The sequence below is a fragment of the Melanerpes formicivorus genome, unplaced genomic scaffold (assembly GCF_026170545.1).
Source record: "Melanerpes formicivorus ecotype bairdi unplaced genomic scaffold, bMelFor1.0.p_v2 SCAF_81, whole genome shotgun sequence".
Lineage (NCBI taxonomy): Eukaryota > Metazoa > Chordata > Aves > Piciformes > Picidae > Melanerpes > Melanerpes formicivorus.
This window is the reverse complement of record NW_027142433.1, coordinates 2,538,264-2,559,569: the sequence shown is the minus strand read 5'-3', so window position 1 is coordinate 2,559,569 and position 21,306 is coordinate 2,538,264. Positions and strand designations below refer to the sequence as shown.

General features: G+C 56.2%; 1 protein-coding gene across 1 annotated transcript in view; it reads left to right on the top strand.

Moving 5' to 3' along the window:
• Positions 1–21,306, top strand: part of ANKRD13C (ankyrin repeat domain 13C) — a 41,581-nt gene that overhangs the window by 6,998 nt on the left and 13,277 nt on the right. Inside the window, exons 2-7 of the mRNA XM_068164636.1 lie at positions 6,723–6,764; positions 9,178–9,282; positions 12,367–12,452; positions 15,929–15,974; positions 16,831–16,897; positions 19,895–20,039. Of these exons, the coding sequence (XP_068020737.1) occupies positions 6,723–6,764; positions 9,178–9,282; positions 12,367–12,452; positions 15,929–15,974; positions 16,831–16,897; positions 19,895–20,039 (491 nt within the window). The remainder of the gene's footprint in view (positions 1–6,722; positions 6,765–9,177; positions 9,283–12,366; positions 12,453–15,928; positions 15,975–16,830; positions 16,898–19,894; positions 20,040–21,306) is intronic.

Here is a 21,306-nt window from a genome sequence, read left to right as displayed (position 1 = left end):
CAGCAGCTGCTGGCCTTGGGTTTACCTTTCCAGATCCCAGAGGAGCAGGACTTGTGCTGTGCCTGCCAGGTTTCTGCCCTGGCCATCCTGGAAGGTCTGCTGCTGCCTGCTTCAGCCCCTGATGGCTGTTGCTGCTTGGGTTGGGAGGAGCCTGCTCTCATCTCTTCCAAGGCATTGCAACAACCTTCTCCTCCTAAGGCTGCCCTGAGCCAAGCAAGGACTCTGTCTGCTTCCCATTCTCCTGCTGCTGGGAAGAGCTTGAAGGTTGCCTGGAGACATTCTGTGGCCAGAACCTCTTCATTTGGTGGCTTCCAACCGTTTTCACCCTTCACCTGAGGCTGCCAGGTGCTCATTTCTGTGCCCTTCACCTGTCCAGGAGGGAGACTGTGCCAGTTACTGGGCTGTCTTTCTGCACCCTCATTTCCCCTCCCCACGAGCTGCTGGATCCAAGTGTCCTAGCTGGTGTTTGCACACCTCTTGGGGGGAAGGCAATCATTGAGTTGAAGCCTGTGTGGGAAGAGCTCTCTGGGTGTGATCTAGTCCAGCCTCCTGCCCCCAGCAGTGAGAGCAGCAGAGTCTGGTGAGCTGCTCAGACCCTTGGCCAGAGGAGTTTGGAAGTGCTGGCTGCTATCTCCCAGCTGCACTTCCTGCTTCTCTGCCAAATGAAATCTAGCAGAGGTCTCAGGAAGGCTCTCAGGGGCATGGTTAGCTTTTGTTGACTTCTGTCTTCGTGTTTGCTGAGCTGTCCTAGCTTCTGAAGCTCTCTGGCTGTGTTGAAGTCACTGCTTGCAAGCTGCAGGGGTGGTTAAATCTTCAGGCTCCTCACTGTTGGGGAAACCTGAGTGTAGAGCTGCCAAAGCTCCTCAAGTCCAGCCCTTAACCCAGCACTGCCAGGGCACTGCTAACCCCTGGCCCTCAGCACCACATCTCCATGGCTTTGAAACCCCTCCAGGGATGGGGACTGCACCACTGCCCTGGGCAGCTTCCTCCAGCGCCTAAACACTCTCAGTGAGGAAGCTTTTTCTCATGGCCAGCCTAAGCCTCCCCTGGGACAGCTGGAGGCTGTTGGCTCTTGTCCTGTCACTTCTTCCTTGGGAGAAGAGCCCAAGCCCCACCTGGCTCCAGCCTCCTTTCAGGAAGGCCAGAAGGTCTCCCCTCAGCCTCCTTCAGGCTGAACAACCTCAGCTGCTCCTCCCCAGCCCTCTTCCCCAGCCCCTTCCCCAGCTTCATTGCCCTCTCCAGACCTGCTCCAGTCCCTCCATGCCCTTCTTGGAGAGAGGGGCCCAAAACTGAGCCCAGGACTCAAGGTGTGGCCTCACCAGTGCCCAGTCTAGGGGCACAATCCCTGCCCTGCTCCTGCTGGCCACACTAGTGCAGCCCCAGGCCAGGCTGCTGGTGGCCTTCCTGTTGGCCACATGCTGGCTGGTGTTCAGCTGCTGTAAGCCAGCACCCCCAGGGTCATATTCCACCTGACCAGCCTGATGTGACAGGACAAGGGGGGATGGTGTGAACTCAAAGAGGGAGATTCAGGCTGGCAAGAAGGGAGGAGTGCTTGGCAGTGAGGCTGGCAGGACACTGGCCATATGACCACCCTGATCTCCTTCCATGCCCAGGTGACTGCCTGGGGGCTGTGGGGCAGGCTGGGGATGTGGTCTGCCTGGACCTCAGCAAGGCCTTTGACACCATCCCCCAGAGCTAACTGCTGGCCAAGCTGTCAGCCCCTGGCTGGGACAGCAGCAACTCTGAGCTGGGTTAGGAACTGGCTGGAGGCTGAGCCCAGAGAGTGGTGGTGAATGGTGCCACAGCAAGCTGGCAGCCAGGCACCAGTGGTGTGCCCCAAGGATCAGTGCTGGGCCCTGTGCTCTTTAACATCTTCATTGATGGTCTGGGTGAGGGCATTGAGTCCATCAGCAGTAAATTTGCAGATGACAGCAAGCTGGGGACAGGAGTTGATCTGCTGGAGGGTAGAGAGGCTCTGCAGAGGGACCTGGACAGGCTGGGCAGATGGGCAGAGGCCAAGGGCAGGAGATTGAACACATCCAAGTGCCAGGTTCTGCACATTGGCCACAGCAACCCCAGGCAGTGCTACAGGCTGGGGTCAGAGTGGCTGAGAGCAGCCAGGCAGAGAGGGACCTGGGGGTACTGGTCAATAGTAGGCTGAACATGAGCCTGCAGTGTGCCCAGGCAGCCAAGAAGGCCAATGGCATCCTGGCCTGCAGCAGGAACAGTGTGGCCAGCAGGAGCAGGCCTGTGCTCAGCACTGCTCAGGCCACACCTTGAGTCCTGTGTCCAGTTCTGGGCTCCTCAGTTCAGGAAAGATGTTGAGCTGCTGGAAGGTGTCCAGAGAAGGGCAAGAAAGCTGGGGAGGGGTCTGGAGCACAGCCCTGGGAGGAGAGGCTGAGGGAGCTGGGGTTGCTTAGCCTGGAGAAGAGGAGGCTCAGGGGAGACCTTCTTGCTCTCTCCAACTGCCTGCAGGGAGGTTGTAGCCAGGCAGAGGTTGGTCTCTTCTCCCAGGCAAGCAGCACCAGAACAAGAGGACACAGTCTCAAGCTGTGCCAGGGGAGGCTCAGGCTGGAGGTGAGGAGGAAGTTTTACCCAGAGAGAGTGATTGCCCATTGCAATGTGCTGCCTGGGGGGTGGTGGAGTCCCCATCCCTGGAGGTGTTCAGGAGGAGACTTGCTGGGGTGCTTGGTGCCATGGGTTAGTTGGGTGGTGTTGGATGATAGGTTGGACTTGGTGATGATCTTGAAGGTCTCTTCCAACCTGGTCTATTCTATTCTACATTAAATATGGTGCTGGGCAGTCTCCAGCCACCCTGCCCCAAGCCTGGGTGTGGGATAAGTGCAAGCCCCAGGCCTTGGCCTTGCCCCTCAGCCCCTCCCCCCACATCCCTGTGCAGCACTCTCTCACCACGCAGCAGCTCCACTTGCTGTTGTCTGCCAGCTTGCTGGGGTTGGCCTCCCTCCCCTGCTCCAGCTGTGCAGTGCCTGATGAGCTGAGGCCCATGCTCAGCACCTGCATGCTGTGAGCAGCTGCTCTGGCTCCTTCCCAAGAGCCTTCCTTCAGCCACTTAACCAAGCCCTGCTGCATCCGCTGCGCTGCCTCACACATCTCACAAGGCCTATTAATAGAGCCCTGCAGGTCAGCTTCATGTGCATAATGAAGGAGGATGGAGCTGGCTGCTGCTGCCAGTGACCCTCAGGAGGGATTTGTGCCACGTGTGCTGCAGCTCAGGCAGAGCTGCTGCAAGCTCTGCCCCTGCCTGCTCGCTGGCTGCAGGGGAGAGCTCGTGCTCACAGGCTGCTGTGGCTGGGAAGGACCCTGCAAGGCCCCTCCAGTCCAACCCCCCTGCACTCAGCAGGGACAGCTGCAACTGCAACAGGCTGCTCAGAGCCCCTGACAACCACCTGACCTGCAGTGGACATCTCCCACCTCTCTGGGCAGCCTGGGCCAGTGTCCTGCCAGCCTCACTGTCAAGCACTCCTCCCTTCCTTCCAGCCTGAATCTCCCTCTTTGAGTTCACACCATCCCCCCTTGTCCTGTCACATCAGGCCCTGCTCAAAACTCTGTCCCCAGCTTTCTGCTCAGCCTCTTGAAGCACTGCAAGGCCACCAGCAGCTCTCCCTTCTCCTCTCCAGGCTGGACAACCCCAACTCTCCCAGCCTGGTTTCACTGCAGAGGGCTTCCAGCCCTCCCAGCACTGCTGTGGCCTCCTCTGGCCCTGCTCCAACAGGTCCCTGGCTGTGCTGAGCACTCCAGAGCTGCCCCAGCACTGCAGGTGGGGTCTCAGCAGAGCACAGCAGAGGGGCAGAATCCCCTCCCTGCCCCTGCTGCTGGGGCTCAGCCCAGGAGAGGGCTGGCTCTGGGCTGGCAGTGCTTGGTGCCAGCTCATCTCCAGCTTCTCACCCACCAGCACCCCAAGTCCTCTCCAGGGCTGCTCTCCAGCCCAGCAGTGGTGTCAGTGACCCTACAGAGGCACTTTGTGTAGCAGCCTCTCCATCTCTCAGCTGTACCATGCATCACCCTGAGGGGCAGGGCTTGGAGGAGACCTCTGGAGACCCTCCAGTCCAATCCCCCCTGCTGAGGCAGGGTCACCTAGGGCAGGTCACCCCAGAGCATGCCCAGGTGGGTTATGAATGTCTGCAGAGCTGAAGCCTCCAGCCCTCCTTTAACTTAAGGGAGATGGAGCCCCAGAGCAGGCTGCCCAGAGAACTTCCTCCTGTTCAGATGGGACTTGTGCTGTTTGTGCTCCTTGCCCCTTGTGCTGTCCCTGGGCACCCCAGGCAGAGGCCTGGCCCTGTCCTCCTGACACCCCCCTGGAAACACTGATCAGCATTGAGGAGTTCTTTGTGAGCAGCAACTCCTTGCTCTGCTGTGGGGCTGCCAGGTGACCCTGAAAGCAGCTTGATGGGGTACAACTCCACGAGAAATTTGCTTTCCAGATCTTTTCTTGTCCTCCCCACTTAGTGTTTCAAGTTGTCCTTGCCCCTGGCAGGGAGGCTGGCACTGGCTGATCTTTGAGGCCCTTGCCAGCCCCCTCTGTGATTCAAGCCAGCCCTGGTTGCAGGAGGAAGGAATTCTCCACCAGAGCTTTAAAAGATGAAGGGGCTCTTCAACTTTCCAGCAGTGTCATCTCTCTGAGCAGCTCCTACCCCAGATGTGTCACTCTGTCAGATGCTGCACTCCAGACCAGCAGGAGGGTGCAGCTTTGGGTGGCTCACAGAAGGGCTTGGGCTGCAAGAGGCCTTGGAAAATCATCAGGTTCCACCCCCCTGCCCTGGGCAGGGACACCTTCCACCACCCCAGCTAGCTCAAGGCCTCAGCCAGCCTGGCCTTCAACACCTCCAGGGAGGGAATAGAATAAACCAGGTTGGAAGAGACCTCAGAGATCATCAAATCCAACCTATTATCCAACACCTCCTAATAAACTAACCCATGGCACCAAGCACCCTGTCAAGTCTCCTCATAAACACCTCCAGGGATGGGGACTCCACCACCTCCCTGGGCAGCACATCCCAATGGGCAATCACTCTCTCTGTGTAGAACTTCCTCCTAACATCCAAGCTAAACCTCCCCTGGCACAGCTTGAGTCTGTGTCCTCTTGTTCTGGTGCTGCTTGCCTGGGAGAAGAGACCAACCCCCACCTGGCTCCAACCTCCCTGCAGGGAGTTGCAGAGAGCAAGAAGGTCTCCCCTGAGCCTCCTCTTCTCCAGGCTAAGCAACCCCAGCTCCCTCAGCCTCTCCTCCCAGGGCTGTGCTCCAGACCCCTCCCCAGCTTTCTTGCCCTTCTCTGGACACCTTCCAGCAGCTCAACCTCTTTCCTAACCTGAGGAGCCCAGAACTGGACACAGGACTCAAGGTGTGGCCTAAGCAGTGCTGAGCACAGGGGCAGAATGATTTCCCTGCTCCTGCTGGCCACACTCTTCCTGATGCAGGCCAGGATGCCCTTGGCCCTCTTGGCTGCCTGGGCACACTGCAGGCTCATGTTCAGCCTACCATCAACCAGCACCCCCAGGTCCCTCTCTGCCTGGCTGCTCTCAGCCACTCTGCCCCCAGCCTGTAGCACTGCCTGGGGTTGCTGTGGCCAATGTGCAGCCCCTGGCACTTGGATGTGTTCAATCTCCTGCCCTTGGCCTCTGTCCAGCCTGGCAAGGTCTCTCTGCAGAGCCTCTCTACCCTCCAGCAGATCAACTCCTGCCCCCAGCTTGCTGTCAGCTGCAAACTTACTGCTGATGGACTCAATACCCTCACCCAGATCATCACTGAAGATGTTAAAGAGCCCAGGGCCCAGCACTGCTCCCTGGGGCACACCACTACTGGCTGTAATGAGGCTCCACCACCTCCCTGGGCACTCTGTGCCAGTCTCTCTTGAGACCTCCCAGACTCACAGGAGCATTCAGGCTGGAAAAGCCTCTCAGCATCACCAAGTCCAACCCAGATCCCTGCTCTACAAGGTCATCCCTAAACCACAGCCCCAAGCACCACATCCGAACCACCCAGGCTTGGTGACTCCACCACCCCCCTGGGCGGCACATTCCAGCACCTGGCCACTCTTGCTGGGGGAAAAATGTTCCCTAGTGTCCAGTCTAAGCCTCCCCAGTCACAGCTTGAGGCCAGTCCCTCTTGTTCTGTTATCAATCACCTGTGAGGAGAGACCAGCAGCAGCCTCTCCACAGTGCAGTTGTAGAGAGCAATGAGGTCTCCTCTCAGCCTCCTCTCTTCCACTCTAACCATCCCCAGCTCCTCCAGGTGCTTGCTCTCTTCTCCCAGGCAGGCAGCCCCAGAACAAGAGGACACAGTCTCAAGCTGTGCCAGGGGAGGTTCAGGCTGGGTGTTGGGGAGAAATTCTTCCCAGCAAGAGAGATTGGCCCTGGGGATGTGCTGCCCAGGGAGGTGGTGGAGTCCCCAGCCCTGGAGGTGTTTAGGAAGAGCCTGGCTGAGGCACTTGGTGCCATGGTTGAGTTGATCAGATGGTGCTGGGTGAGAGGTTGGGCTGGATGACCTCTGAGGTATTTTCCAACCTGGTTAGTTCTATTCCAGTGCAAGGGATTGCTTGGGGCAGTGGAGCTGCTGTGGTGGGTTTTGGTTTGCCCCTTGGGAGGGCACAGCTCTGGGGTTTGCTGCCATGGGAGGTTGGAGTGGTGTGTGCCAGCACCTGAAGGAACTGTGCTGGCTTCTCCTGCCTCGAGTTTAACCTCCTCTTCTCCTGTTGTTTGTTGTAGGAAACACTCCTCTCCACCTTGCTGTGATGCTGGGACACAAAGGTAGGTCAAGCCCTCCAGTGACCTTGCAGGCTTGAGGGCAGGAGGCAGCAGGGCTTGTGCTGTTCTGCTGCAAGTGTGTGCTGCTAGCACACAGCCATTGCCCCTCCCCCTGTCACTGCAAGGTACAGTGGTACCTGAGAGCCCTCCCAGCTCCTCTGGGTGCTGACCCAGCAGCCAGGGCTCTGTTTTCCTCACCACAGGAGGTGATCTGTCCAGCAGGGAAGTCTCTCTTCCCTTCCAAGGCTCTGCTGGCCGGTGACTCATGCAGGCTTGCAGCATTTCCTGTGCCAGCAGAGCAGGAGGGCAGTGCAGGAAGCTCCTCTTGCCTGCTTGCCTGCCCAGCCTTTTGTCTTTGCCATGAGACACTTGGTCAGCCTGCAGCTGGGTCACTGCAGGTGGGTCACCTTGGTTGTGGGGTTTGTTGAGGAGCTGTGGGGAGGAGGAGGAGGCCTGGAGTCAGAAGCTGGAGAACTTTGAAGCCTCACATGAGGACACCTTCAAAGCATGGCAGTGCTCTGAGCTGCTAGCTCCTTCACTTCAAGGACTGTTCATCCTTCCACCATCACCTTTTACCTGCAGGCAGAGACTTGACCACCTTGGAGGCCTATCTTGGAGATCTTTCCAACCTTAATGATGTGATGATTCTATGGGCAGGGAATGTATGTTGAGCTGTGACCAGGTGATCCCTTCCAGCTCCAACCATTCTGTGCTCTGGGGCTGTGCTGGGACCTGCTGTGGTTTGCTGGCTAGGGGATCCCTAGGGTCCCTTCCAGCTCCAACCATTCCATGGTCTGGGGCTGTGCTGGGACCTGCTGTGGTTTGCTGGCTAGGGGATCCTTAGGGGCCCTTCCAGCTCCAACCATTCCATGGTCTGGGGCTGTGCTGGGACCTGCTGTGGTTTGGTGAGAGGGTAACACTTCTTATCAGCACAGTATGAGTAGCAGGGGCAGCATGACAGGATCCCAGCATGATGGGGGGTTGGAAAGGACCTCTGGAGCTCATCTAGTTGAAGCCCTCTGTGGAAGCAGGGGCACCTACAGCAGCACCCCCAGCAGTCCAAGTGTTTTGGAAGCTCTCCAGAGGAGGAGACTCCACAACCTCCCTGGGCAGCCTGCTCCAGGGCTCCAGCACCCTCAGCAAAGAGGTTTCTCCTCTTGTCCCCTGCTGCAGGCTCTTGGTGTTGATGAAGTAGGTCCCTCCGTGCTGGGGCACAGGCCCATGAGGCCCCTGTGCTGTGGGTATCCACCCTGCTAGCCTGGTGCCTGGTGTGCAGCTGGTGCTGCAGCTGTTCTGAGGAGCTGCTAGGTGAGGCTGTGCCTGCTGGCCTGCTGCAGGTGCCACCTCCCCACAGGATGTTGCAGCACCCAGGGATGTGTCAGTGCCACAGCTTCCTCTCTGCCTCCTGCACACCCATGGGCAGGAGCTGGCATTAAGTCTGCCTCCATCATCCTGTCTGGCAAATTAGCTCCTCCTTGACCTTTGTCAGGGCTGGGTTGGCCACCACCCAGGGGCCAGAGGCTCTCCACGAGCCCCTCTGCCAAGGGGACAGAAAGGGAAGAAGGGAGAGAGCCTGATGGGGTGGGGAAGAAACTGGTCCAGCTGGGATGGAAGGAAGAACAATGCCTTGGAGTAGAGACACAGAGACACAAAGCAAGGTGGAACCCAACCCCTGGTGGCAATGCTGGCACCATGGGCACCACTGCTGCTGGGGGCAGGCACTGGGCAGGGCCCAGCCTGGACTCAGCAGGTGGGAACTGAATTCAGGAACTGGGCTCTGGATCTGGATTCAGGATCACAGGGATGTGGATGGTCAGCAGAAGGAACAGAGTTCTCCTGGGGCACCAGCCAGGGAGGAAGAGGCTTGACCCTGGTGCTCCCTCTGCTTTCTCCTGCAGATTGCTCCATGGGCTTCAATCCCTTCCTGAGCAGCTGAGGGTCCCCTGAGCTGTCCCCTTCTCCCCCCTTGTGCCACCCCTGCCTTCAGTGCTGGGATGGAAGCTGGGCTGTGGCTCAGACCAGGACAACCTGAGCCTGAGGCAGAGAAGGGAGACCCTGAAGTGCATCTTGATAGGTGGTGAGCAGTGATGTGGTGCCTTAAGATCCCTTCTCAAGGTGGCTCCAGAGAGCTGGAGCTTCAGAAGCAGCAGGAGGGACACTCCTCCAGTGGTACCACAGCCAGTGCTTGATCAGCCATTGTCTCTTCAGTGCAGTAATGGAGCTGGGGAGGTGCTGTGAGCTCTCTGAGACATACTTCTGGGCTGTTTGAAGTGTGAGTCAGAGTCCAGATGTCTGTTGTGATAAACTCTTTGTGTCTGCTGCTCCTGGGTTAGTGCTTCCTGCACTCTGAATGAACTGGCTTGATGCTGCCTGCAGACCACGATGACCTTATCACTGCTTCTCTCTCTTCCTCCAGAGTGTGCCCACTTGCTGTTAGCCCACAATGCTCCAGTGAAGGTGAAAAATGCTCAGGGATGGAGCCCTCTTGCAGAAGCCATCAGCTATGGAGACAGACAAATGAGTAAGAGCCTCTGCTTCCTAATTCATTAGATCTTGAGGCCACCTGGAGAGCAGGCAAACAAAAGGGGTTCAAGCCAGGAGGTCTGATAAGCCTTGTGGTTGAGTTCCCTGAAGAATTCATCTTCATCAGCTGGACTTTTAGCCAGGAAGCTTCCCTGAAGGATTTACCTTCATCAGCTGAGCTTTTTGGGGGGGTTTGGTGTAAATGGGAGGCAAAAAGAGCTCTTCACATGTCCAAGATAGACAATGTGTTAGGGTACATGAAGCAAAACCTTGGCTGCTTAGCATTAAGTGGTTTAAAACATGCTCTGAGTTAACTCTTCAGGTTGGACTTGAAAGGTCAGAGTGGGTTTGACCTCACCTGGAGTTTAGGTTTCACCTCACTGGAGCTGCTCCACCTGCTCAGATGTGGCTTTGAGGTAGCAGTTGGCCATGGGGTGTTGCTTTTGTGCTGTGTCTCAGCAGGCAGGGGAGTGAAGATGGTGAGGGTTCCATCCCTTTAGGTGGGGATCAGTGAAAGGAAGAGAGCTCTGCTGCTGCTGCTGCTCACTGCTGGGTGTTACAGCATGTCCCAGGGCAGGGAGCTCATGTGTACAGGAGGATGCTATTGATCAGACATTGTTCAGCCTGGAGAAGAGGAGGCTCTTCTGGTGGCCTCTCAGGTTGATCAGCAAGCTGGGGACAGACTCTGGAGCAGGGCCTGTTGTGACAGGACAAGGGGGGATGGGCTGAGCTAAAGGAGGGAGATTTACACTGGAGAGAAGAGGGTGCTGAACCCTGAGAGCTGCCCCATCCCTGGAAGCACTGCAGGTCAGGTTGGCTGGGGCTCTGAGCAGCCTGCTCTAGCTGCAGCTGTCCCTGCTGGCTGCAGGGGCATTGGACTGGATGAGCTTGAAGGCTCTCTTCCCACCCAAACCAGTCTGTAAGTCCTAATTAATGGCATCACAGAATAGCTGGGATTGGAAGGGACCTTCAAGATCATCCAGCTCCAGCACCCTTCTCAGGACTGCTCAGGATCTCAGGCAGTGACAGGACCAGGGGGAATGGAATGAAGCTGGAGGTGGGGAGATTGAGGCTGGAGGGGAGGAGGAAGTTCTTCCCCATGAGAGTGGTGAAGCCCTGGAATGGGTTGTGCAGGGAGGTGGTTGGGGCCCTGTCCCTGGAGGTGTTTAAGGCCAGGCTGGCTGAGGCTGTGGCCAGGCTGATCTAGTGTGGGGTGTCCCTGCCCATGGCAGGGGGGTTGGAACTGGCTGAGCCTTGTGGTCCCTTCCAAGCCTGACTGATCCTATGACACTGTGATACCCTGCCTTGGGCAGGGACCCCTCACACTAGATCAGGTTGCTCAAGGCCTCATCCAGCTTGGCCTGGAGCACCTCCAGGGAGGGAGCATCCACAGCCTCCCTGGGCAGGCAGTTTGTAATCCCCTCACACCAGTCTGCACGCTGGCTGCTTGCTGCTGCAGAGTGTTCTCACTGTGGGCAGATGTTGCCCAGCTCATGGGCCATGAAATGCTTCTGTAGAAGGTCTCCTGAGAGCAGAGGAAAAAGTTCCCCTGCTGCTTAAACACCCCCAGGGATGGTGACCCCAGCACTGCCCTGGACTTGAGAGCCCTTCCCAGGAAGAAATACTTCCTAGCATCCAGCCTGCACCTCCCCTGGTGCAGCTTGCAACCATTTCTTCTGGTCCTGGCCCTTGCCACCAAGGAGCAGAGGCTGCCCCTTCCTCCCTCCAACCTCCCTTCCAGGAGCTGTAGAGAGCAATGAGGCCTCCCCTCAGCCTCCTCTTCTCCAGCCTGAGCAGCCCCAGCTCCCTCAGCCCCTCCTGGGAGCCCAGGGCTGAACACAGCACTCCAGGTGTGGCCTCCCCAGTGCTGAGCACAGGGGGGTGGTCAGCTCCTGTCCCTGCTGCCCACCCTCTTTCTGATCCAAGCCAGGATGCCACTGGCTTGCTTGGCCCCCTGGGCCCTGCTGGCTGCTGGTCAGTGCCTGTCAGCCAGCACCCCCAGGTCCCTCTCCAAGTGGCAGCTTCCCAAGCACACATCCCCAGGGCTGTAGCTTGCCTTGGGGTCGTTGTGAGGCAGGTGGAGGAGCTGGCACTTGGCCTTGGTGAACTTGATTCAGTCAGCCTGTCTGAAAGGTGACCTGCTTTGTATTATGGACAAGTACTGAGGTTTTGTTTCCTGCTGAGATCAGAGCAGGCTGTGTCTAAGTAGCATAACTGGGTCTTAATCATCAGCACTGAAGGAGTTGTTCCCCAGGAGGGTGGTGAGACACTGGAAGAGATTGCCCAGGGAGGTGATGGAGGCCTCATGCCTGGAGGTGTTTGCAGCCAGGCTGGATGTGGCTGTGAGCAACCTGCTGTGGTCTGAGGTGTCCCTGGCCATGGCAGGGGGGTTGGGACTGGCTGAGCCTTGAGGTCCCTTCCAACCCTGACAGCTCTGTGATCAATTTAAGTGAACATAGTATCACAGTATCAGTCAGGCTTGGAAGGGACCACAAGGCTCAGCCAGTCCCAACCCCCCTGCCATGGGCAGGGACACCTCACACTACATCAGCCTGGCCAGAGCCTCAGCCAGCCTGGCCTTAAACACCTCCAGGGACAGGGCTCCAACCACCTCCCTGGACAACCCATTCCAGGGCTTCACCACTCTCATGGGGAAGAACTTCCTCCTCCCCTCCAGCCTCAATCTCCCCACCTCCAGCTTCATTCCATCCCCCCTAGTCCTATCACTGCCTGAGATCCTGAGCAGTCCCTCCCCTGCCTTCCTGTAGGCCCCCTCAGCATCTTCACCTCCAGGCATGAGGCCTCCATCACCTCCCTGGGCAATCTCTTCCAGTGTCTCACCACCCTCCTGGGGAACAACTCCTTCAGTGCTGATGATTAAGGCACAGTTGTGCTACTTAGGCACAGCCTGCTCTGATCTCAGCAGGAGACAAAACCTCAGTACTTGTCTGTAATACAAACAGCATCTTCAACTCCTGCTGAACTGAACTGTGTTTCACCCTGGTTTGGCCAGCTGTCAGAGAGTGACCTGTAAGTAGCAAAGCAGCAGAGCAGCCTTCCCTGATGGCTCCTTTCTCTCCAGTCACAGCACTCCTGAGGAAGCTCAAGCAGCAGTCCAGGGAAAGTGTTGAAGAAAAGCGACCTCGGTTATTAAAAGCCCTGAAAGAGGTGAGTCCAGGGCTGGGGGGGGGCCAAAGGAGCCAGGCATGGACACCACTGCCTGCTGCCCTTGCTGTGGGGGCAAAGTGAAGCTCTTGCTTCCACAAGTCTCTTCTGTTCTCCATGGCAGCCTTGGCTCACAGTGTCCACTTGCAGGGGGCACAGAGTGCTGCTGGTGCTTTCCTCCCAAGCTCTGGGAGCTGAAGGAGAGGGCAGACTGAAGCTGGAGGTTAGGAAGAGATGCTTCACCGTGAGGCTGGGGAGACCCTGGAACAGGTTGCTCAGGGAGTCATGGCTGCCCCCTTCCTGGAGGGGTTAAAGCCAGCTTGGATGAAGCCTTGAGCAACCTGAGCAGGCTGGATGAGGCTCTGGCCAGCCTGATCTAGTGTGGGGTCTCCCTGCCCATGGCAGGGGGGTTGGAACTAGATGATCCTTGTGGTCCCTTCCAACCCTGAATGAAACTATGAAACTATGAAGCCTGCTCTAGTGGGAGGTGTCCCTGCCCATGGCAGGGGGGTTGGAACTGGATGATCTTAAAGGTCCCTTCCAACCCAGACCATTCCATGAATGTATGAAGCAGGAAGGTCTCTGTGAGGAGCAGCTGCTGCTCTCCTTTGCAGCCTGATGTATTTTTAATCTCTGTTTCTTTGCATTAGATGTTTTTAAGCCTCTCTGAAATCCTTTGTCCTGGTGAATAATTCAGGGGTTTGCAGTCCCCAGTCACTCCTGACACTTTTCTTGCTCAATAATGGAAGAGGGTTTGGGTTGAGCTCTCCCAATTCTTCTTGAGCACAGTGAAACATCAGGGAAGCCAAGAAGCAAAACTCAGTTTCCTCCCTTCCACGTTGCTGCTGGTGTGTCAAAACTGGGGCTAGAAGACAGAATCACACAGAATGGTGCTGGGGGTTGGAAGGAGCCTCTGGAGATCACCCAGTCCAACCCCCCTGCTCCAGCAGGGCACCCACAGCAGCTTGCCCAGCAGCACAATGCCCAGCTGGCTTTGGGAGCTCTCCAGGCAAGGAGACTCCACCACCTCTCTGGGCAGCCTGCTCCAGCACCCTCAAGGCAGAGGATTTCCTCCTCCTTGGTTCCAGCTTGTCCCTGTTTCCCTTTGTCCTGTCCCTGAGCACTCCTGAGAAGAGTCTGGCCCCATCCTCTTGCCCACCTCCCTCTAGCTCTTGCTGAGCCTTGAGAAGATGGCAGAATAGCTTTGGTTGGCAGAAACCTTCAAGATCATCTAGTCCAACCTTCAACTCTTCCCCCCTCAGTAAAGGCAGGTGGTTATTGCCCTTTGGGTGGGATGAGCTTCTCCTGCCTAATCAGGTGGTGAAAGAATTGCCTGTGTGGAAAACCAACTCTTTATCTTGAGCTAATGAAGCCATACTCTGACACACTGAGCTGCACTGCATCAGTCATGCAGTCTATGAATGGGCTCTACCTACATTTGTCATTGAGGAAAGAAACCCAACCTGGCAGTAGGAAACTCATGTGTTGTGTGTGAGCAGGCAGAGCCTTCCTCAGAGCAGCTCTGCCCTGCCTGGCTCCTGCTGGGGCAAGCAGAGCCTTCCTCACACCAGCTCTGCCCTGCCTGGCTCCTGCTGGGGCAGGCAGAGCCTTCCTCAGAGCAGCTCTGCCCTGCCTGGCTCCTGCTGGGGCAGGCAGAGCCTTCCTCAGAGCAGCTCTGCCCTGCCTGGCTCCTGCTGGGGCAGGCAGAGCCTTCCTCAGAGCAGCTCTGCCCTGCCTGGCTCCTGCTGGGGCAGGCAGAGCCTTCCTCAGAGCAGCTCTGCCCTGCCTGGCTCCTGCTGGGGCAGGCAGAGCCTTCCTCAGAGCAGCTCTGCCCTGCCTGGCTCCTGCTGGGGCAGGCAGAGCCTTCCTCAGAGCAGCTCTGCCCTGCCTGGCTCCTGCTGGGGCAGGCAGAGCCTTCCTCAGAGCAGCTCTGCCCTGCCTGGCTCCTGCTGGGGCAGGCAGAGCCTTCCTCACAGCAGCTCTGCCCTGCCTGGCTCCTGCTGGGGCAGGCAGAGCCTTCCTCACAGCAGCTCTGCCCTGCCTGGCTCCTGCTGGGGCAGGCAGAGCCTTCCTCAGAGCAGCTCTGCCCTGCCTGGCTCCTGCTGGGGCAGGCAGAGCCTTCCTCAGAGCAGCTCTGCCCTGCCTGGCTCCTGCTGGGGCAGGCAGAGCCTTCCTCAGAGCAGCTCTGCCCTGCCTGGCTCCTGCTGGGGCAGGCAGAGCCTTCCTCGGAGCAGCTCTGCCCTGCCTGGCTCCTGCTGGGGCAGGCAGAGCCTTCCTCGGAGCAGCTCTGCCCTGCCTGGCTCCTGCTGGGGCAGGCAGAGCCTTCCTCAGAGCAGCTCTGCTCTGCCTGGCTCCTGCTGGAGCAGGCAGAGCCTTCCTCAGAGCAGCTCTGCCCTGCCTGGCTCCTGCTGGGGCAGGCAGAGCCTTCCTCAGGCCAGCTCTGCCCTGCCTGGCTCCTGCTGGGGCAGGCAGAGCCTTCCTCAGAGCAGCTCTGCCCTGCCTGGCTCCTGCTGGGGCAGGCAGAGCCTTCCTCACACCAGCTCTGCCCTGCCTGGCTCCTGCTGGGGCAGGCAGAGCCTTCCTCACACCAGCTCTGCCCTGCCTGGCTCCTGCTGGGGCAGGCAGAGCCTTCCTCAGAGCAGCTCTGCCCTGCCTGGCTCCTGCTGGGGCAGGCAGAGCCTTCCTCAGGCCAGCTCTGCCCTGCCTGGCTCCTGCTGGGGCAGGCAGAGCCTTCCTCAGAGCAGCTCTGCCCTGCCTGGCTCCTGCTGGGGCAGGCAGAGCCTTCCTCAGAGCAGCTCTGCCCTGCCTGGCTCCTGCTGGTGCTAGACCTGGCCTGGAGTTGCCTTAGTGAAAGTCTGTGGCCACCTCAGTGTGTTACCAGCATTTACTGATTTTAATCAAGTCACCCCTTGATTTGGTTTGGCTTTGAGCCCAGGTTAAAGGAGTTGTTTCCTGAGGTCTGTTGGTGGAGGTGGAAGATCTTCTGTTTAATTATTGAAGTGCATCTCCAGCAGGAGAAGAATGAAGTTTGTGGCTGTTAGGAGGATTCTAACAGAAACCTGCCTCATTAATCTGAGCCAGAGAAATGTCATTCCATGGGGCTGGAAGGGATCAATAAAGCAGCCAAGAGGCTTCATTGATCTCTCTGAAATAAATCATTTCAATGAATTATTTACCATCCAAGGCTGAAGAGCTGTATGAGTTATTGCTTGCAGATAACCATGGGGGGGGGGGGGGGGCTCAGATGAGAGATCAATCTATCCCTATTGATCCTCCTCTAGTTAAAGCTTCAGAAGGAGCTGAAGCTGCCTTTAACATCCCACAGCCCAGAACAAGGCTGTCTGCAGGCTTTGTTTCAAACTCCAGCACAGCACCTGAAAAGCTCTTTGGCAGAGCCCAGCTCCTGCCTGCCTTGCAGCCCATTTTGCAGCTGGCATGAAGGGCCTGGAAACCTGACTTCAGTCTTCTTTTCATCTCAGCTAGGTGACTTCTATCTAGAGCTCCACTGGGATTTTCAAAGTTGGGGTAAGCAATTGCCATGTTTCTTTGGGTGGGAGCTAACAAAATCACTCTGCAGCATGTTTCCCTCTCCCCTTCCCTTCCCTTCCCTTCCCTTCCCTTCCCTTCCCTTCCCTTCCCTTCCCTTCCCTTCCCTTCCCTTCCCTTCCCTTCCCTTCCCTTCCCTTCCCTTCCCTTCCCTTCCCTTCCCTTCCCTTCCCTTCCCTTCCCTTCCCTTCCCTTCCCTTCCCTTCCCTTCCCTTCCCTTCCCTTCCCTTCCCTTCCCTTCCCCATGGTGGGAAGCCCACAGTCCACTTCTCCAGATCTGAAGTTCCAAAGGACAAAGAGATCAATTTCCCACCCCTTCCCCCACCCTGAATCAGGGTTTTTTTTGAGCTGAGTTCTGCTTTGTAATCCACTGACACAGACACTGCTAAACATTGAGAGGATTCTCTCTCCAGGCTCTCAGCCCCAGGGCTCTCAGCCTCTCCTCCCCACAGAGCTGCTCCAGGCCCCTCAGCGGCTTTGCAGCCTCCCCTGGACTCTCTCCAGTAGCTCCTTGAATTGGGCAGCCCAGAACTGGGCCCAGTGCTCCAGATGTGGCCTTCCTAGGGCAGGGGAGAAGGGGAGGAGAGCCTCCCTCAACATAGTGGCCACATTCTTCATGCCCTCCAGGAGGCTATTTGCCCACAAGGGTCCATTGCTGGCTCATGGGGAACTTCTTGTCCCTGAAGTTGCATTGGGATGGTGATGGGAAAGGGGGAATGCTGTGGTGGTGTTAAAAGCTTCCACAGTGAAACTGCTGTCTGTTGTGTTTTCTGGCAACAGTTTGCAGAGGAGCCTCAGAGTCCTAACTTCATTCTCTCTCTCTCCCTCCCTTCAGTGCCTTTACTTTCCCGAATTCTGCCTTCTGATGCATGTAAAATACACAAACAAGGTATAAATATCAGGTGAGTGCTGCTCTCTAGTCTCTACTGAAGGCCCAAAGTGTCTTCCTGCTTGGGAAAACCCTCTGGATTCCATCTTCTGCAGGGTCTGGGAGAAACCCCTGGGAAGTCTGCAGGAGGTTGGGAAGCAACACTGCTTTTGTCCACTGGTGTTCAGAGACAGGGGCTGGCTTGAAATTCACACTGCCTGGGCTTTGGCCACTGAGCTGACTCTCTTTTTTTACCCTACTGATCTGAATGTAACTTCACTTTTCTCCCTTGATCTCATTTTTCCTTCTCCATCTGAATTTAACTTCACTTTTCTCCCTTGATCTCATTTTTCGTTCTCCATCTGAATTTAACTTCACTTTTCTCCCTTGATCTCATTTCTCCCTCTCTTCATCTGAATTTAACTTCACTTTTCTCCCTTGATCTCATTTTTTCACTCTCTATCTGAATTTAACTTCACTTTCCTCCCTTGCTCTCATTTTTTCCTTCTCCATCTGAATTTAACTTCACTTTCCTCCCTTGCTCTCATTTTTTCCTTCTTCATCTGAATTTAACTTCACTTTTCTCCCTTGATCTCATTTTTTCCCCTCTCTCCATCTGAATTTAACTTCACTTTTCTCCCTTGCTCTCATTTTTCCCCTCTATCTGAATTTAACTTCACTTTTCTCCCTTGATCTCATTTTTTTCCCCCTCTCCTGGTCTGAATTCAACTCCAGTCTTTGACTCACTTCAAATAAAGCAACTAGGCCTGCAAATAATCCCTTGAAAAACAATTTTGCACAGCTCTACCACAATTTCAAAGGAGCTTTCAGTGTTCTAGAGAGAAATGTTGCCACTGCAGCCTGGGTAATAAAACCAGGGGGGTGGTTGACATGCCAGATTCACCAACAAAGCAGAGGCCTTCCAGGAGCTCCTTCATTTCTGGTTTAGTTTGAGGTTTTGGGGTTGAAATTGTCCTTTTCTTTAGGTTCTAACCCCAGCCAGGCCTGCCTTGGCCTCAGCTGGGCCAAACAAGTCCAAGCTGTGGTTGAGAGGATTCAATCTGTAGAAACTTCTGTCCTCCTAAAGCCATCAGCAGAGGGTTGGGAACTGACTTCTGGGTGAAATGTGGAGTCAGAGACCACTTTTATCCTTCCCACTTCTCCTTGCTCTGCCTGTGTGAGACTGAGGTGGCTCTGAGTGCAAAGAGCTACAGCTTCCTTGTTGAAAGCAAAAGTCAATGGGATGAGTAGGAAGCAATCACCACTTGGAGCTGGAGAGGTCACTAAATTCAAGGCTTTTCCATCACTTCTGATGAAAACATGAATATTTTAGCAGGAAGGGAGAGGAATCATTAGCCAAGGTCTTTGTCCTTGGCTCCATCTTCTAGTTATCCAGGTCAGCAGCAGCAGCATTGCTTTTGTGTTGGCAAGGGGAGGGGGAGAAATAGAAATAGCAACTCCAATAAGTCAAATTGAATCCAATTCAGTCTCTTTCTTAGCCCTCTTCAGAATCTGGGCCATGGCCTAATAGCAGCATCCTAACAGCAGCCCTCAAACCAGGGGCTGCTGCTTGGCCAGGCTGCTGCTCAGCCTGGAGGATTGTTTCTCCAGCCTGGTGGTGTAAATTCTGCCACTTCCACCTGCAATAAAGATGACTGAAAGCAAAGGGGACTTTTTTCTTCCCCTCCAAAGCAAGAGAGAAGAGTTTGGGTTTATGAATGTGAACTTCATTCAGTGTTAGTGATTTTTGGTGGTGGTGTTTTCACCTCCAAGCTTCACTCATGAAATGCTCTCTGCGAAGCTCCACCTTCAGCTGCTTGTGGTTTAAAACCAGCACTCAGTAAAGGGCTGCTGCTTGCAGGCTGGGCTTAACTGCTGTGCTGAAGTGGTGCTGGTTAAAGGTGGGGGGTTGAAATTAACCCCCTCCAACACCAATGGAAGGAAGCTGGAGGTGGGGAGATTCAGGCTGGAGGTGAGGAGGAAGTTCTTCCCCATGAGAGTGGTGAAGCCCTGGAATGGGTTGTCCAGGGAGGTGGTTGGGGGCCTGTCCCTGGAGGTGTTTAAGCCCAGGCTGGATGAGGCTCTGGCCAGGCTGATCTGGTGTGGGATGTCCCTGGAACTGGCTGATCCTTGTGGTCCCTTCCAACCCTGACTGATACTTTGACACCAACATGAACTTTGCCAGAGCAGCTCAGCTGGAAGCAAATGGAAGCTGTGCTTACAGGCAAGACCACAACCTCCAAGGGAAGGCAGAGACTGTGTACAGAAGGTCCAGGAGTTAGAGATACTGACAATGAACAAACAACACAGGAACCCTCCCTGGTCAAGAGATCCAAGGAAGATGGATCCCTCTGCCCAAAAGGGAGAAGGGAGCAGAGAAAAAAGTAGCTGTTAGTCTTACCCCCAAACACTTCAGCCAAGGTGAAGCAGAAGCAGAGCAGTCTCCCCTCAGGGCACGAAGCAAGCAGAAGAGGGAAGGTTGTTTTGGTACAGCCACTCTCAGAGCAGAGACCTTTCCTGTGGCACTGTTTAGAAGTCACAGAATTCTCAGGGTTGGGAGGGACCTCAAGGCTCAGCCAGTCCCAACCCCCTGCCATGGCCAGGGACACCTCACACCACAGCAGGTTGCTCACAGCCACCTCCAGCCTGGCTGCAAACACCTCCAGGCAGGAGGCTTCCACCACCTCCCTGGGCAACCTGTGCCAGGCTCTCACCACCCTCCTGGGGAACAACTTCTTCCTCACAGCCAATCTCAATCTCCCCACTTCTAGTTTTGCTCCATCCCCCCCAGTCCTATCCCTCCCTGACACCCTCAAAAGTCCCTCCCCAGCTTTCCTGGAGCCCCCTGCAGATCCTGGAAGGCCACAAGGAGGTCTCCTGGGAGCCTTCTCTTCCTTACCTCTGCTTTTCCTTTTCCCACCCAAGAGTGATTGATTTGCATTTCTCTACTTCTCTGCTTGAAATCTGTGAGAAAACCTTGGAGGCCTGGGAGCCTAACCCCCCAGCTGAAAGGCCTGCTGTGTGTTCCCAGGCTGGACACCACTCTGATAGACTTTACCGACATGAAGTGCCAACGCGGGGACCTGAGCTTCATTTTCAACGGGGACGCCGCGCCCTCCCAGTCCTTTGTAGTGTTAGACAACGAGCAAAAGGTTTACCAGAGAATCCATCATGAGGTAAAGACCTGCCTGGCCCTCACCCAGCCTTGCAGGGGTGGGCAGAGGCCACTGGGATGAGAGTTAAGAAAGGCTAAGTGCCAGGTTGTACGCTTTGGCCACAACAACCATGAACAGCTCTATGGGCTGGGGAAAGAGTGGCTGGGGAGCAGCCTTGCAAAGGGACCTGGGGGGACTGGCTGACAGCAGCTGAACAGGAGCCAGCAGTGTGCCCAGGTGGCCAAGAGGGCCAATGGCATCCTGGCTTGGATCAGGAGTAGTGTGGCCAGCAGGAGCAGGGAGGTCATTGTGCCCTGTGCTCAGCACTGCTCAGGCCACACCTTGAGTCCTGTGTCCAGTTCTGGGCTCCTCAGTTCAGGAGAGATGTTGAGGGACTGGAAGAGCCATAGAATGGGCTGGGTTGGGTTGGAGGGGACCTCAAAGATCATCTGGAAGGTGTCCAGAGAAGGGCTTAGTGCTGGTTAGGCCACACCTTGAGTCCTGTGTCCAGTCAGAGGCTGAGGGAGCTGGGGTTGCTTAGCCTGGAGAAGAGGAGGCTCAGGGGAGACCTTCTTGCTCTCTCCAACTCCCTGCAGGGAGGTTGTAGCCAGGTGGGGGTTGGTCTCTTCTCCCAGGCAAGCAGCACCAGAACAAGAGGACACAGTCTCAAGCTGTGCCAGGGGAGGTTCAGGCTGGAGGTGAGGAAGAAATTCTTCCCAGCAAGAGAGATTGGCCATTGGGATGTGCTGCCCAGGGAGGTGGTGGAGTCCCCATCCCTGGAGGGGTTTCAAAGCTGTGGAGATGTGGTGCTGAGGGCCATGGCTTAGTGGTGCCCTGGCAGTGCTGGGTTAAGGGTTGGACTCCATGATCTTGAAGGCCCCTTCCAACCCAAACCATTCTGTGACTCTCTGAGGAAAAGCTGGGATGGGAGTCTGGGGGAAATCCTTTCCCTTCTGAAAGGCAGATGCTGTCAGTTGAGCTGGACTGCTTGTTCATCTTCCCACTGACTTCACCTTAGGTGTCCCCAGGTTTTCATACCTGCTGGCAACTGCTTTGCATCCCTTGAGTCAGCCTGGGACCAGTTCAGTTGCTCACAGGGATCTGACTCGTTGGACTCCTCCTGTTTGGCCAAGATGTTCATTATAGCTCTATTCACCCATCACCTGTGGGCCTTTGCCTGTGGAAAGGATCACAGAATCTCTGTGGTTGGAAGAGACCTTCAGGATCATGGAGTCCAGCCATGCAGCCAGCACTGCCAGGGCACCACTGAGCCATGGCCCTCAGCACC